The sequence below is a fragment of the Netta rufina genome, assembly GCF_964035555.1.
Source record: "Netta rufina genome assembly, chromosome: 14".
In the NCBI taxonomy this organism is placed as follows: domain Eukaryota; kingdom Metazoa; phylum Chordata; class Aves; order Anseriformes; family Anatidae; genus Netta; species Netta rufina.
In genome coordinates this window covers 16256144-16271738 of record NC_140137.1, presented here as the reverse complement: position 1 = coordinate 16271738, position 15595 = coordinate 16256144, and the positions used below count along the sequence as shown (strand labels likewise).

General features: G+C 43.4%; 2 protein-coding genes across 13 annotated transcripts in view; one reads left to right on the top strand and one right to left on the bottom strand.

Moving 5' to 3' along the window:
• KLHL3 (kelch like family member 3) overlaps positions 1-10846 on the bottom strand; it is a 118471-nt gene extending 107625 nt beyond the window's left edge. For 9 of the 11 annotated variants that reach the window (XR_014618849.1, XR_014618850.1, XM_084295248.1 and 6 more), the window contains exon 1: positions 1525-1655. The gene's annotated coding sequence lies outside the window, so the exon portion shown is untranslated. Of the gene's footprint in view, positions 1-284; positions 385-1524; positions 1656-7801; positions 7924-10790 lie in introns of those variants that run through there. The other 2 variants (XM_084295245.1, XM_084295246.1) reach the window with 2 other exon arrangements.
• On the top strand, positions 3441-15165 carry MYOT (myotilin). 2 transcript variants are annotated; one of them, XM_084295250.1, is made up of 10 exons: positions 3441-3599; positions 5060-5659; positions 7313-7463; positions 8887-8985; positions 10813-10862; positions 11391-11523; positions 12662-12869; positions 13336-13501; positions 14011-14144; positions 14572-15165. In XM_084295250.1, the coding sequence occupies exons 2-10, from the start codon at positions 5226-5228 to the stop codon at positions 14742-14744; spliced, it is 1548 nt and encodes a 515-aa protein (XP_084151376.1). In that variant the 5' UTR covers positions 3441-3599; positions 5060-5225; the 3' UTR covers positions 14745-15165. The 2 variants fall into 2 exon arrangements, with proteins under 2 accessions (XP_084151376.1, XP_084151377.1); XM_084295251.1 differs by lacking the exon at positions 5060-5659 and having other exon boundaries at positions 3446-3599.
• Positions 15166-15595: the final 430 nt, after the last annotated feature.

Here is a 15595-nt window from a genome sequence, read left to right as displayed (position 1 = left end):
CTGCCTGCAACCTGTGCTGGAGCTGTGCATGTGCTGTCAGTGCCTTCATACATCACAAGCCAAGCACATGAACGCTGCACTGTATTCGAGTCAATTCGCACCCAACCACCCCAAATCCAATCCGAGACAGAAAGGTGAATTTGCTTGGGAGTACCTACTGCTGACTTGCATCCCACTGCTTGTAATATTTACCTGATGATTATTTTGAACAAGAACAGACTTTTTTTTAATTTTCTGCCAAACAGAAATGAAAGCTTTTTTTATAAAACCTCTGTCATAATTACCTCTGGGAAGGAATGGGGCAGTTGCAGACATTTGCTGGCTCTCCTTTTACAACAGGACTAATTTTTCCATCCTCTCTTCACATTGCTCAAAGGCAGCAGGTAGCCTCTGCTTTGGCATTTGTAACAAGCAGCATGTGAGGAGGCTCTTTTAGATGATACTTCAATGCTATGGTTATGGCTTGCAGCACTGCTGGTGAGCTGTGCTTGGGTTTTCATTTTTAAAGTCCTGGTTGGTTTTTAATGCGATATGTGACATCCTGCATGAAGGGATATAACATCTCACCAAGATCAGCTTTGAAATAGCTTTGAAAAAGTGTGGTTTATATAAAATGTTACACTAGTTAACATTTTTAGTTAACACTAGTCAAAGAGCTGCAGAGTGCTTTCAGTTGGCAGCAATACTGAACCGCACTTTGGAAGGCATTTACATGCCACAAGGTACAGAGAAAAAACTATTAGACTTTCTAGAAGTATCCAGCTCTGAGCACTTAAATACTTTTGAAACACACAGCCTTATTGCCATGTGCTTTGAAATATTGTGAATGGGACTCAACATTGTTGCTGTTAAATTAAGCTATCATCTCTAATGATTAGCTGTTATTTTTAACTGCTTTGGTAAAAAGATTCAGCCATATAACTATCACGTACGTGGTTGAAACTGTTATTGAAGACAAAAAGAAATACTGACAAGTACCACGATGAATGAATGCTGTCCCTGTATTCATACTTCCCCAAACTATTGCTTAGCAACGGTCACTCTACAAAAGCTGGAAAATGCAGTTGGAGAAGACTGCAGCTACTTCTTTCAAGGCTTTTGTAGCTACAGGTTACAGCATCCTTCTCGACAGCCTTAAAAAAGCAGAGTAAAACCAGCCCCTGCTAGACTCCGTACAGATCATCATCTTTATTAAAGCCAGTTAACCCAAGCAAAGAAGAGGTTTCATGCACTAAGTATATTGCCAGGTGTTTTAGGTAGTTTTTACAAATGCTTAGTAAATAAACAGAAGATTTGTAGCTTTTTCTAGACCTTCATTACTATATCACTCAAGAAACTAGGAGAACCTGATGAGACGCAGTGCGTCACTGTTCACAGAAAGGAAACTGAAGCAGTACAGAAAAGCTAACCCCTAACAGTGCTGCTCGAGGTACTATTAAGTTACCCCCAACATAAGCTATTAGATTCAGTCCTCTGCCTTTTTTTATCGCTTGAGCTTCTAGTTCTTTCAAGTTTTTTTCCTACCTTCTGGATGTCACTTTTTCCTGTTCCTTCTCATTCATACAAGTCTCCCAGTTGTGTTCAGCCTCTTGAGCATACGAAGCTGTCCTCAAATTGATGCCTTGCAGCCAACTTCAGTTCTGAAACGAGTGCACTGCACCCTCATTGAAGTCCCTGGGAAGCCAGAGAGCCTGTCTGAGCACAGAGCTTGACCTTTAGCATGCTCACAGCTTCCTACACCACAAGCGATCATGCTACGCTTACTGTCTTTTATTTACTTTTTAAAGTACTCAACTCCCTCTGGACAAACTACACGATTTTTTATTATTTTTTTTTGAACAACAACAACAAAAAAAGCAACAACAAACAAAATAACCTCTCCAACATCCAGGGACACACTTCCTCCCTTAATCACTTTCATCAGGAGGAATTTAAATAAATTAGCACTCAATTAACACCTGCTGTGTAGATTTAGTTCACAAATACTGAGTTGATGTTTAAATACAAACCCTAAATGTGGATTAACTCTTGAAGACGGCTGTGCTGAAAGACTCACCCGTATGGTGAAGGAAGAGAAAAGTTAAAGCCCACACACAGCCTGAGCTGCTGTGCTCACAGGGCTGGAGGTTTTTTAAACAATAGTGTGCATGTTAGGCAACAGTTGCTAAAGTATAATTAAGACACTTAAACACTATAATGATAATTTAAGATGTAATTAAGCACTAAAGCCTTTGATCAAAGGGATACAAATCACCTAATCTACCAGCAGGATCTGTTGTTGTTCTGGTGAAAACAGCCTAGCTGGATATTTAATTCCAAGTTAACACACATAATAATGCCCACAAATAGCAATATGCCATCAAATAACATCTCACCATCAAGTATACTTAATTTGTGTTATTCAGTGAAGGACTGATGCTTCAGGCTCACATCTGATTATTTCACCCCCACGAGTGATGCCACCGCTTTCGACTGTGCAAGGAGCCGTGCCCCGGGTACCGCTGCACGCTACGGCCGGCGGGTGCTGCTGCAGGGTTACTTCACCTGCATTCACATCAAGCTTTCAGTATCTGCTGCCTTTAAACCTTAAAAGCAGTGCCCAGTTTTATCACTACTGGGGCAGTTAGCTGCTGTAGCTAACAGTTACGGTATATGAAGAAAGGAGTTTCACTGAGATGTTTCACAAAGCAGGATTTGGGGGTGTCTCAGCGTGTTGCAGCAGCCCTCTGCTGCTGCCTGCTACAGGCAAAAGCTGCTCTTCTGTTCAGCACCTGCAGACTTCTTCAGTTCTTTGCCTTCTCCTGCTTAGTCCCAGGATGTCGCAGGGAACAAGGCTGACCCTCAGCAGTTTATCAGTGGGGAGAGCCGGGAGCTCCATGCCCGCTGCTGCTGCCAGCTTGGGCAACCCTGGAAAACCAGAGCCTTCAGAAACAAAGCCTCAGCTGCTGACTGCATGGAGTGGGATCAAACAAATACCTGGGCTTTGGGAACACCCATGGCTGCTCCAAGTCGTGGCCCCGACAGCGAAGCCAATCATCCCACAGCAGGCATGCAGGGTTGAGCCCCACGGAGCCATCCCAGTACCGGCCCTGTAGGAGGGCCCTGTCTCACCTCCCCAAGTGAGCAGGGTCTGGGCCTCGCTCCTGGAGGGGCTCAGTTCCCCCATGAGCCTTGGAAGCCCAGCCTGGCGGTGGGGCATGGAAACAAGGACGTGGGGATGCTAGGGCATGGGGCGTGGAGATGCAAAGGCACATGGCACGGGCACAGGACACGGTGATGCAAGGGCACGGTGCCGCCATGCGGGCAGGTTTTACCGCTGCCCACACTACGTGATTTGCTGACCACAGGCACCTGCCAAAAAATGAGGTTCTGGCCCTTAAATGAAGTGCCCCGAGAGAGCTGAGCTGGTGGAGACTCTTATTCTGACACTGGTGTAGCAGGAGGACAGGCAGGTCCAGCAGTGTCATTTGTTGGCAGCACATTAAAGTCTCTGGTCTTATAATGCTACGCAGAGGGCTACTATGACAGTCTGTGTCAGTGAATGACGGCCCCTTCCCAAAATACTGGTTAAAGCCCAGGTGACAACTTCTAGGCTGTAGGTAAGGTCCTTTTTTTTTTCCCATCATTTTTTATTTCAAATCTGCTACTGAGCTGGCATGAGAAATTGCAATGCGATGTGTAATACTAAAATAAAAAGGTACTGTGGGTGCAAAGAAGGGAAAAATGTTTGTTGTTTCTTAAAGAAAGAAAGTGTTTCTTACTGCTCTTTGTTTTCATCTGGTAAAGTCAAAAGGCTACTGTTTGTTTTCCAATCAAGGTGGAATGATTTGAGGGAAATGCAACTTATCCCTTGCTGCAACGGGTGGATCTGTGCACCATGGGGCAGTGTTCGTTTAGTATCTTATTTTACTGCGGTATTCTAGAAAAGAAAGTAAAGGTGACTTGCTGTACAGAGCCTGTAGATGAAATGAATGAACCTGTACACAGGCAGTGATATCAAAGTGGTACAAAAACAAGATTCTACCTTTTTTTTTTGCACTAGTGAATGAGAACGTAGTTTGGATATGCTCCAAAAATTTGAGCTGGCTTCAAATTCCAAGAACACGACAAGGGGAAAACTAGGGAATTTTTACTACAAAACCTGTTTAGTTGCTGTTAATTTACAACTAATATTGGCAACTACTTTTAGGAAATGAAAGCTTTAAATCCTCATAAAACAAGAGCAATGTCTTCAGCTGATCTCCCCCCAAGGAATTTCTGACCCCGTGGATCCCTTCTTTGGGCTTTCCAATGAGAGGAATACAATATACTGTGTATATATAGCAGCAAAACAGCTGATCTCAGTGGGGCAAGATTACAATTTTTTCCAGCACATGTAACTGTGTGGATTTACATTCTCATTTTTTATTAGTAGCTTTTAATTTATTTGAGGAGGAGTGGGGGCTGGTGTTTATTTATCCTAGAGCTGAAGTTAGTTGTCAGTCTCAACAAATTTAGTAAGTTTGCTTAAATGAAACATTCCCCTTCTGTAAATTGATGGGATACCGGGTTTAGATATCAATGACTTCCAAAATAAATAGAGGACCTCTAAGCTGCTTGGCCCTACTTTATTCTGTGGCTATGTCATTCTGGCAATTATTAGCCACAACAGCAAACCTCAGGAAATCTCTGAACAGAAAAACACTGTCCTGACATTCCAATCCCAAATCTCAATTCGATATAAGAAGTTGTGAATTCAAAAATCTGGTGATGGGTTGTTGCAATAAGCCAATTGCTATTTCTTTCAGAAATTACTGGGCTCTTGCAGATAAGATAGCTATGGTGAGCACTGCAGCTGGGTCTGATGGAGTGCATGACTTGTTCTTTTAACCTGAAACGTTTGCATAGTTTTTGAAATAGCTCTAATCAATCCTAAATTGTCTTATTTTAAGCTTAAGCTTTAATTGTCAACTGCCTGAACATAGAATTCTTTAGACTGCTAATGACTGCTCACAACACAGTATTTTTGCAAGTTAAATTGTGATGTACAATTTACTTTATCTGTATTGTCTTCCTTAAGGGAAAATCCACACCAAGACAGCCTCTATTCTGCAAGGCCAGGGTTCCATTCTATCCAGGAGCCCAGCCAAGAAAGCTTTCGTGGCCTACCAGCTAGTTTTTACCCGCCACCTATCCAAAGCCAGTTATCACCAACAAAAACCCAGGACAGTCGTGAAACTTCTCCTATGAGTGCCCATAATTTCCCATCCGTTTCCTCTATGTGCCAACCAACCATGTTTAACTACGAACGTCCAAAACACTTTATCCAGTCTAAGAATGTGTGTCAAGGGCAACAGCAGCCTCCGGGACCTGCAACCTCTACAGAGCCGAGCAGACAAATCAAACAGTCCTCCATTCTAATACAGCCTCGTAACCCTAGCGGGCAGAAATTCTCCTCCTCGTCATCGCTGAGCTCTTCAATCACGCTCTCCTCGCCTTCCTGTAGTGCCCCTAAGGAATCCACATATCCCGTCACGCCTGCGTCTGCGCAGTCTCCTGCTAGCTCATCATCCGGGCAACGGCTTATATCCATGCCTAACCAACCCCCCGCAGCATTCCTGTGCTCAGTGCTACCCTCGCAGCCTGATTATAACAGCCAAACTCCTCCCGGGGAACCTCAGTAAGTATACACAGGCTGCTAACTTCCCCTCGCTTTCACCTGGCCTGGCCTGGCCTCTCCTGTGCACTGACCAACTCAACCCCAACCCGGCCAGCTTGGCCGAAGCCAATGGTCCAGCTCCCATTGACTTCTGATGCGCGAGGCAGGGCTTTGCATGCGTGAAGTGAGGCAGGTTAGGAGGCTGAGTGCTTGCCCTTGGTGTCTCTGTGGGATAGATGGGTGTAAATGAGGAATTGAACTGCCCAGCAGCCACGCCACTGGCTGTTGCACACATTTGTTGGTTCTCAGTTTGAACGGTTTAGTGTGATTTGATGGGAATCACTTGTTCAACGGTATCTAGAACAGAAGATAGACAGCCATCTCAAATGGACTCTTCTCTACAAACATGCCTTGTGAACAGCAAAGAAGGCAGCAGCATGTTTCACATACAAACAGCATTAAAATTCCTAGTAAGTCTCAGCAGAATTTTCAGGCTCTACATCATGATGGGACTCTATACTTCCCTAGAATTCAGTTTTCATTAATCATACATACTAGCAGAAAGGCAGCCACTTCAAAATTTTACCCCTTAAGACCAAAGACCAAATTCTTTCCTGAATAAGTATTATATCATTTTGCCTTTGGGCTGCAATCCAAATACCTCCCAAGGTCAGTGAGATCTCAAAGGGAGCTGGGTCTTGCCTTCTCACCAACTTGTACTGCTGCCAACATTAGCTGGAGGTCCCAGGGAAAGTCAGTGCAGAAAATCCAGCAGAGGGTATTAGGAAGGTGATAGGAGCAGGGGGCTCATGCTGACCTGGGTATAAATACAGGTTTAAGTGCCAGTTTGTATTCAGGAAACCTGAATGTTTCTGGACTGGTCTCTTTCTGTTTTTTGGGTGTTTTCTCAGAGCACTGTGGGAAGGTAAGACCAAGTGGGCTAGCTGGGACACTGAGAAGTGCTTTTTAGAAGTCCTGCAGGAGTCCTTGTGGGTTAGGTATGCATCTGGAGTAACTGCTGGGATTTGTGTATGTGGGGGGAGGTTGTTTTCATAGCAAGACTTGATCATCTCTTGACTACGGATTACAGGAGCAGGTTATGTGGGGATTGTAGCACGGGCACCTAAAGACCCCAGTGGGATAAGCTTAGTTATTGAACATCTGAACAGAAATGCCTTCTGGGGCCCTGAAGAAGAAGATAGTAAATCATTTGTTCACACATAATGAACTTGTTTGTGACCCTGCTGTCGATTTGCAGCACCAAGAGCTTTTTTAGCAATTGAAATTGCACAGGAGTGCAGTTCTCGAGGGAGAACTCTCTCCTGGAGAGACTCTCCAAGCTCAATGGAGCTCTCAAAACACTGCTAGCCCAGCTGCATGCATTCAAACCAGGACAGAGGCCACTGCAAGATTTAGGAATGCTGAATGCTGACCCACAGCAAGCTACTGTGACAGTGCACAGTGCTATGGGATGACACTGAATGACTTGATTTGATAACGATGCTTCCCCTTAAGTTTTTCATCCTCAGTCATGCCACCTAGCCTATCTCCCAAATTATTTACAAGTTCCTTTGAACCACGGTTTCTAGGTAGCAGTTTCACATTTTTGTGTCTATAGTGAACAGCCAAGTGAGCCTACAGGAATAACTTTGTTTTCTCTCCCTGCACGAGTAGTTACTCAAAGCCAATGTATAACAAACAAGCTAGCATCAACTCTATGCAGAAGACATCTGACCAAGAAATTCGAGGAACAAAAGAGGCCCTCATCCAGGACTTGGAAAAGAAACTCCGATGCAAAGACAACCTCCTCCAGAATGGCAACCAGGTAAGGGAAAGCTGCTGATTACGGAACCAGTTTGCTCTGCCCAGGTTTCACCCTGCATTCTAATCCTGGGGTTGATAAGCCACTGAAATCATTAGAAACTTGGAGAAATACCGATACTTAAAAGCTTATTCTAGAGAGTACCACCACATGTGGTACACCTCTTTGATTTCTTTTTATATGAACAATAACCAATCAAAGAAAACACGTGACCTTTTATGATAAAGTCTGTGAGATATAAGAGGGTTTTATACTCAGTGCCTATCTATTCATTCTGTGAAGGGACAAAATACAATCCTCATGATCAAGAAATCCGAACCTTGGAGACAAATATTGCTTACCAGTTGGGAAGCACATTACAACAAGCTGGAGTAAGCAGGTCTTTAATGCAAGTTGCAACCTTCCTGCTGGTTGGAGCCAGACTAGTAAAATCCCAGTGTTTATGGTTCCAATCTTCTTTTCCCTGAAATAGAAATGAGTTTTGCCATTACTATCAGTGGAAAAAGGCTTGTATCATATACATATATATAGTTGTAAACATTGAAGGAAAAATAATGTCAGGTCAAATATGAGTTAACGTGTCCCTAACAGGAATGTCCTATCTGCTGTAAGAAAGTTTGCCATTGCAAGCCAGCCTTTCTTCCCATAGGAAGCCAGACTAAAAATAAGGCTTATGCAATCACCCCTGTGTGCCCTCCTCCCCTTGTCCTCCAACAACGTCTGAACCAACTGGCCAGTCTTCAGCCACACTTAATCTCAGCAGTAATGATCTCTGGGATATTATGCTCTCGCAGGTTTTGCAAAAGGTCCGTCTTGCTCTCTTCTAAGGAAAAGTCCCCCAAACCTTCTCAAATCCTTATCTACACAGGAGTAATCACATGTATGTCCTGTACGTGAGATAAATTTAGTCAGTTTGTCCTCACCTCACAAATCCAACTTAAAACTTGTGGGAAGCCAAGTTTCAGGTGTTTTGGTGCTTGTAGGAATAACACATGGGAGTAGGGGACAGTAGTATCTAGCCTCTAGCTCCTGAAGTAAATCCACAGCTGAATGACTTGGGAAGTTTTCCCAGTGCTAACAGAAAGGTACCCTGGGACTTACTCTGGCTTCCGAGATAATGCCATCAGTTACCCATAAATAATCCCAGCGCGGAAAAAAAAGAGGCGTGGAAGGCCACAGATGGCATTAGAGAGGCTTTGATGAACAGGCAGTTTAATCTTTTATGCATTTCAGTGCTGTATATATTGAGGCTGACTTCAGTAGGCATCACGGACTGCAAACCCACTAGAACAGAAGTAGAGTTTCTGTTCAGCCACTGCTTTCACTGACGACACACTGACTTTGTGGCATATTAATGCACTTTTACGAGATGAACTGAAATAGTAGATGGACTTACGACAAGAATTCCTCTCTGCTCTGCTTTTAGCGATTAACTTATGAAGAAAGAATGGCTCGCAGGCTGCTAGGACCAGAAAACGCTGCATCTGTGTTTGAAGCACAAAGTGAAGATATGCAGAACGCACAGGTAAATGGGGCCTCTCTCTAGAGCAGTAATTCCCTGGTGGCGGTGCTGTGAACTGCTTATACTTAACAAGGATGGATGGAGAGATGGTGTTTTCCTGGTACCAGTGCAGAAGAGGGAAGGGAAGAGCTTTTGCTAGCGAATCTCAGTACAGTTGGGATTGGGTTTGGGGGAGATGGTGGAGTGGGGGCAGTTTAAGCACCGAATGCTGGCAGTACTTCCCCCATCCCCTTGCTGGGCCTGATCTGTAGGAATGACCTCTCTAGGGAGGAATTGCAACAGCTGCTACCCAGCCTCAGCACTCTGCCTGTGACAGGCAGGGAGAAGCACAGAGAGGGATCCAGGTACCCACTCTAATAGCCTGAGTTCTGCCTTGGCCAGGACAGCAAGATTTACACCTGTCACTGTTTGGAGTCAGTGACATTGACTACAGGAGGTCAGGGCTGTGGGGTGGGATTGGTTGGGTTTTATCCCTTCCAGAAGCTTGCAATCGTTAACAGAAGACAAAGCAGTTATTTTAGCAGCCCACATGCTGATAGCCAAGAATCTATTACTACTGGCATGTTCAAAAACATTTTAGTTGGGGACTTGCATCATTCATTGGTTATTCAGAACAGGCCAGTTAAAAGCTCTCTCTGGCACTTCTTTGATCAAAGTTGCTGGAAATATCTGTGATGTGGCACTGGACACCTGTGCTGCCAAAGAAAACATCCCTCCTGCTGCATGCATGCAGAGAGCCAGCAGGCTGGCATTCATCTTTCCAAATGCAGTTAGCAAAACTCTTCAATGCAAGAGACACTTAAGATCACAGCAAGGGTGGAATACACAGTTTGAGCTATTTCTCCCCAGCAATCACCTGACAAAAGCAGACAAGAAAGGAACATGATGGATGTCAGAGAGGAAGAGAGACCTCATTTTATTTTGCATAAAAATGCTCCATATGAAATGGAAGGAGAAATTGGCTTATGTTTAGATTTTTTTTTTTAATTCGTTATTGTATTCACTGATTCATTCAGGGAATGAAGCTGAAACTTTATTTAAAGCTAAATCTTTACTTACGTGATGCTTGCCCTGAACTGAAAGTTGATTCTGTGTTTGAAGTTTAAACCCAGGCTTAAGTGTTCCACAGAAATGGGCTACGGAGTGCAGAACCAAGCACTGTAATGGCAAACACCCCAAAAATGTCCGTGTAGCATTTCCTCTGCCTGATTCCCTTGCTAAAATGAGTCACTAGTGATAAACTCTGCTTATATTTTTCAAATATCCAAGCTCCTATCAGGAATCAGTCCTGGGTACTTTAGCAGATTTACTCATGTGATTGTGGAGCTGTCAGTAAGCTTACTTGGTGCTGTGATGTAGAAAGAAAAATATTTTCCAGCTCCGCATGTGTTCACTGCTAGTGGTACCATATTTAAGTGGGCACAATACTATGTTCTTGCCAGTGATTCCACTTCTATTCCTGCTATTGGGAAGGACATTCTGTACTTAGCTCTCATTTTAGATACTGCCAGCAGCACTGCTCTCCTCTAACAAAGGTTATTGGCTTGCCAAAGGCCCAGTGTGCCAAATGAAGCTGCTGCACCTATCACCTGTGCAGAGTGACAAGAAGCTGGTCTATTAATAGGACTTGTTGCTAGCACGGCAAGAAGTCTAGGGTGAAAAGAGAGCATGTTAGCATATGATGCAAGTTTCTTTACATCTTAACCCAGCAACTTCTAAGTATTCAGTGTGCTTTAAGGAGCAGTATATTAACTCAAAATGGCTTCTCATTTGGTTTATAGTTAAACTTCCTCTGTAAATTAACTCACCTTTTGTCTTCCTCTTTCCAAGCACCAGAACGCAGAGAACATCAGGCTGCAGGTTCCTACAACGCATGTAAGGTAATGCATAAACCTGTGCTGTGCTACTCTTCGAGACCTTATTTCAAGGATTTCTAGACAACACTAGCATTCCTTTGCTTTTCATTTTTCCTGAAGTAGTAATTACTAAACTCATTTACTTCCTTTCAATCAAAATGCTACCATTTGTGGATGGCTGCTGAAGCCTGTGGTGTTAATGTAGTCAATTCTAAGCATAACACTAAATTTTGAAAGACTTGTATCTAGGGTAAATATGTGTCGTAGTCTAGAAAACATATTTCTAGTCAAAGCAAGGTCCAACAATGTAAATGATAAAACACTGCCCACATTGTTTGGATATTAAGCCAAAGATGAGTTTTTCCTATGTTATGCTTCTGTGTTAAACTGAATAACTTCAGCAAGATAAGTGGTTCATCAATACTCATGCCTTACAGCTAAAAAACAACCAGAATTGTACCGCTGGGTTCCTAGACATCCTGAGTGACTCAGCACTGCAGTGAGATCTGTGCTATGGTAACTTTCACACAACTGTTACTGTCCTCGTTTTAGGAGCAGACCATCCTCAAGAGGAGACGAACGTGGACATGACGCAATTCAGGAAAAGTTTTTTCAGCCACGTTTCACACAAGTGCCAGAGGATGTCATTATTGAGGAGGGGCGATTCTGCAGGCTCGACTTCAAAGTAATACCAGCCTTTCACTTTCAGTCCCCGTAGCTGTGTGGTGTGTGTGGCATGAACAGATCTGAGCTGCAGTGCCTTTGTGGCTTGATGAGCCAGAGCACTACCAGCAGGTTGCACAGGGTCTCTCCAGGCAGTGTAAAACTGGTAACAAGATGGGTAAATGTGTCAACATTTTCCCTTGGAAAACATAAGTGGAATGAGTTGCATAAGAGTATGGCTAAAGCTAAATGGTGGTAAATATGGACCACCACAGAAGTGGTCCATAGATCACTAGAGCTCAGTGCAACGACTGAATATTAAGACCTTGTTTCAAAAAATCTTTTTAGAGAAGTGACCTTGTGCTCTCCACTGGGACACCCACTGGCTTCAGTGGAATGGAAACCCACCCAGCACTGCCTGTGTAGGAGAGGGCTGCCTGCTTTTAATGAGTCTTCTATACAGCTGTAAGTGTGCCCCGGCTGGAGCAGGCATCTGGCAAGGAAATGTACTAATTACAAACAAATAGAACAGCAGAGGGGCCTGAGACTGTACAGTAATTGTGCCAGCCCTAGGGTAGGAAAGAACCTGGCACTTGCACATATGCGGCTTTACTGCAAATATTGTTTTCTGATTGTGGCGTGCCTTGTTTTTTTCCCAATTGCATCCAAGAAGACTTCCAATCCCTTGCCTTAAATAGTCAGGCAATAAATTAATGTGACTTTTAGCCATTTTGTATGGATGTTTCTGACTGTGATGGACAACCTAGAGCATGTCTGCAAGACACAGTTTGTTAACATACTTTATCAAAAGTGTACAAATTTCGGCACTGCCACAGTGCTAGCTGTGAGATTAGATAGGTGAGTTCGCTCCCTCCATGAACCCACAATGAACATCTTTGACTTAATCAAACCTATTTTATGGGATGGGAACAACAGGGGTTTGCAGGAACAGCATCCACTGTCTTGCAGCTAAAGCTCATCCCTGCACAGCACTTCACGAGCCTTCCTCTCTGCGCAGCACCACATTAATATTCAAAAATTAACTTTTTGCAGTATGACCATGACTCTATCACCTATATACCTCAATCTCTATGCAGCATTGAAGAGTTTGTATCATCTTAAAGCTTTTTAACTCTTTGCTGCTTTTCTCCCATTCACAGGTTAGTGGGCTGCCAACCCCAGATGTGATGTGGTATCAGAATGGAAGGATGGTACATCAAGACCAGTTTCATAAAATGATCGTGTCAGAAAAGGGATTCCACTCATTTATTTTTGAAGCGGTCAAATCATCTGATGCAGGGACATACGAATGTGTGGCTGTCAACCGTGCAGGAGAAGCATCTTTTGCAGTAAAAGTGGAAGTAATTGGTAAGACAGAGAGAACTGATGATTATCAGACACGGCAAACCACAGTCATCTAATGCCGCCTTCTGTGTGTTTGGGATATTAAAGCAATTACAAACTAGAGGCAGATCTCCAGATCTTCAGGCTCAAAGTATAACAAACACTTTACCTTTTCCAATACTTTTTTAATATATACATTTGGGATGAAATATTTCTTCAAAGCTCTTGTAGTGGGGGATTTAAACTTAGCGTGATATCCAGAATTTGGGAGTTGCTCATCTCCTAGAACTGACAGTGACTCTCTTAAAATGGATTGTCTACTACACCCCTATGGACATAGGAATGAATTCCCTGTAGGCTACGAAGTTGCTGTAGGGGATGTGCCCTCCTAAATTTAGCATTTTGAAATTTAAAAAAAAAAAAAAAAAAAAAAGCCTGATAATCATGTTCAATACTTACAGTAACTCCTCCTCTTTCCTCTTTAATTTAGCAAAAGAACATCACACGCCTCCAACTTTCATCTTCAAGCCACAAAGCAAAAAGGTTTTTGAAGGAGATACAGCCAGACTCGAATGCCAGATCTCTGCCATCCCAACACCTCGGATTTACTGGAAAAGAAACAATGAAATGGTACAATATAATACAGACCGAATAAGGTATCCTACTAATGAGTTGGCTATTAGTGTGTTAGGAAAACAATAACCAGTGTTTAAGTCAAATTTGAATTAGCTGCTTAATAAAAACAGCAGCTGGGGAGCTAGATATGCCCCTCGTTTATGAGGCATGATGAACCAGCCCATGTGCTGGACAGGCATGATGCTCAGAGCATTGTTTTGAGAACAGAAAATGCTGTGACCAGATGCCACTGGATTCCAACAGCAGTTACACAGCTCAGTGAGAAGCATGGCTATGGCACCAAGAAATGCAGCGTTCATCACGCTCTGAGGTTATGGGGACTGCAGAAGGGTTGTGGTGCCACCAGAATGCTACCAAGATGTGAATTATTGGTGGGTTGTAATACAAATGCAGTGTTTACATTTAAATAGTTAGCAGTGCCCTGCAAGAATTGTTGAGGGCTTTCGCAGCTCCTCACATGTAACCAGACAATGTTTTCTCACCTTCCCCCTCCAAGCACTTACATGTGAATATCCACATTTTTTTTCAGCTTGTTACATGACAATACTGGAAGGATTTGCCTCCTGATTCATAACGCAAACAAAAAAGATGCCGGTTGGTACACAGTGTCTGCTGTCAACGGAGCAGGAGTGGCCACATGCCATGCCAGACTGGAGGTTGCAAGTAAGTACCACTTTGCGGTGCTGTAACCACAACTTGGACAGCCACTTGCACCTGTATTCCAAATGGACCCCGAAGGTTAACCTACCAAAGCTTGGGCTGCTGGGAGGACCTCTTTCCCAGGATAATGAGCTAAAGGAAAAGTAACTAGCCCAAGAAAATCACACATTTGTGCAATACTATGTGATGAGTCTCTTACAAATGGTTTGCATCTGCTGCCTGTCCCACAAAAGTCTACATTTTGACAGATACCAAGGAGGGTGAATGTTGTCCTTCCCATAAATTTCCAGCTTGTCTGTTAAGTTCTTCCTAAGGGTTGGCTGTTCTATGTTGCAGATAAAAACAAACAAACAAAACAATTGGGTTGCTATACCCTGGGTCTTTCCACAGTCTGGGAAGACACTGAAAGAGGCTTTTTTCTCTCTTCCAGCACATGCAAACAAGCCAGTTCCAGCCCCAAAGCAGTTACGGGTTCGACCAACTTTTAGCAAGTATTTGGCACTTAATGGCAGAGGACTGGACGTGAAACAAGCTTTCTCACCAGAAGGAGAGTTTCAGCGTTTGGCTGAGCAGTCTGGACTGTATGAAAGTGACGAACTTTAACTAGAAATGAAGAGGAAAACTCACACCTCTGAGAGACAGTTACTACATAGACGTAGTTAACCCATGGTTGCTCTGATTAGCAAAATACCTATCTACGTACTTCTACTTTGACTCTTGCACATTCTGTTGTTCCCCTTTTACCTGTTAGATTTTATTTATATGGGTTGGTGAATATAGCCATTTACTGAGTATTGTATTTTAACTATACAGGCTAAGAAAGCAGGGCAATTAGATTTTACAGGTGTAGGTGGTTTTAGCTCCACCTGTGCTTGGTTACTTGCTAAAGTAGATTGGTTTGTACTGCTTCTCTAATATCACTCTTGATAGTAGCAGAACTCTGTAATGTCTGAATACTAAAACCAAATGGCCTAGAGTGTTTTTATGAGGACTGCATAGAGGCAAATAAAACTTTAAATATCCACCATGGGCTATGACTCTTCCTTGATCTATTAAAATGCAGCTACAGCTGCCTGGCACCACATCCAGCCCAGCAAAGCCCAGTTCTTACCCTCCTGGCTCTGTAGGGGTTCCTCCTGTTCCTTTCCTCTCCCTATTTCCCAATTCCTTGTCTTCTGCCTCCTCAGAGCTACTGCAGCTCTCAGCCCTGAGACACGGCAGTGAGGCATCACCAAGAGTTTTCCTTGCATGCTCGATGCAGAAGCTGCACTATATAACACAGCACTGAGGCAGCCACAACTTCCCTCCTTCTAATAAAGGAGCGACTGGGCCTTATCTCTATTGACGCTCAACAAGACGGTGATTTGACTAACTCAATTTCTATGCTGTTATTCGCAGCCATTTTGCTAAAAAAAAAAAAAAAAAAAACTGATTTTGCCAAATTCCAGCAACCT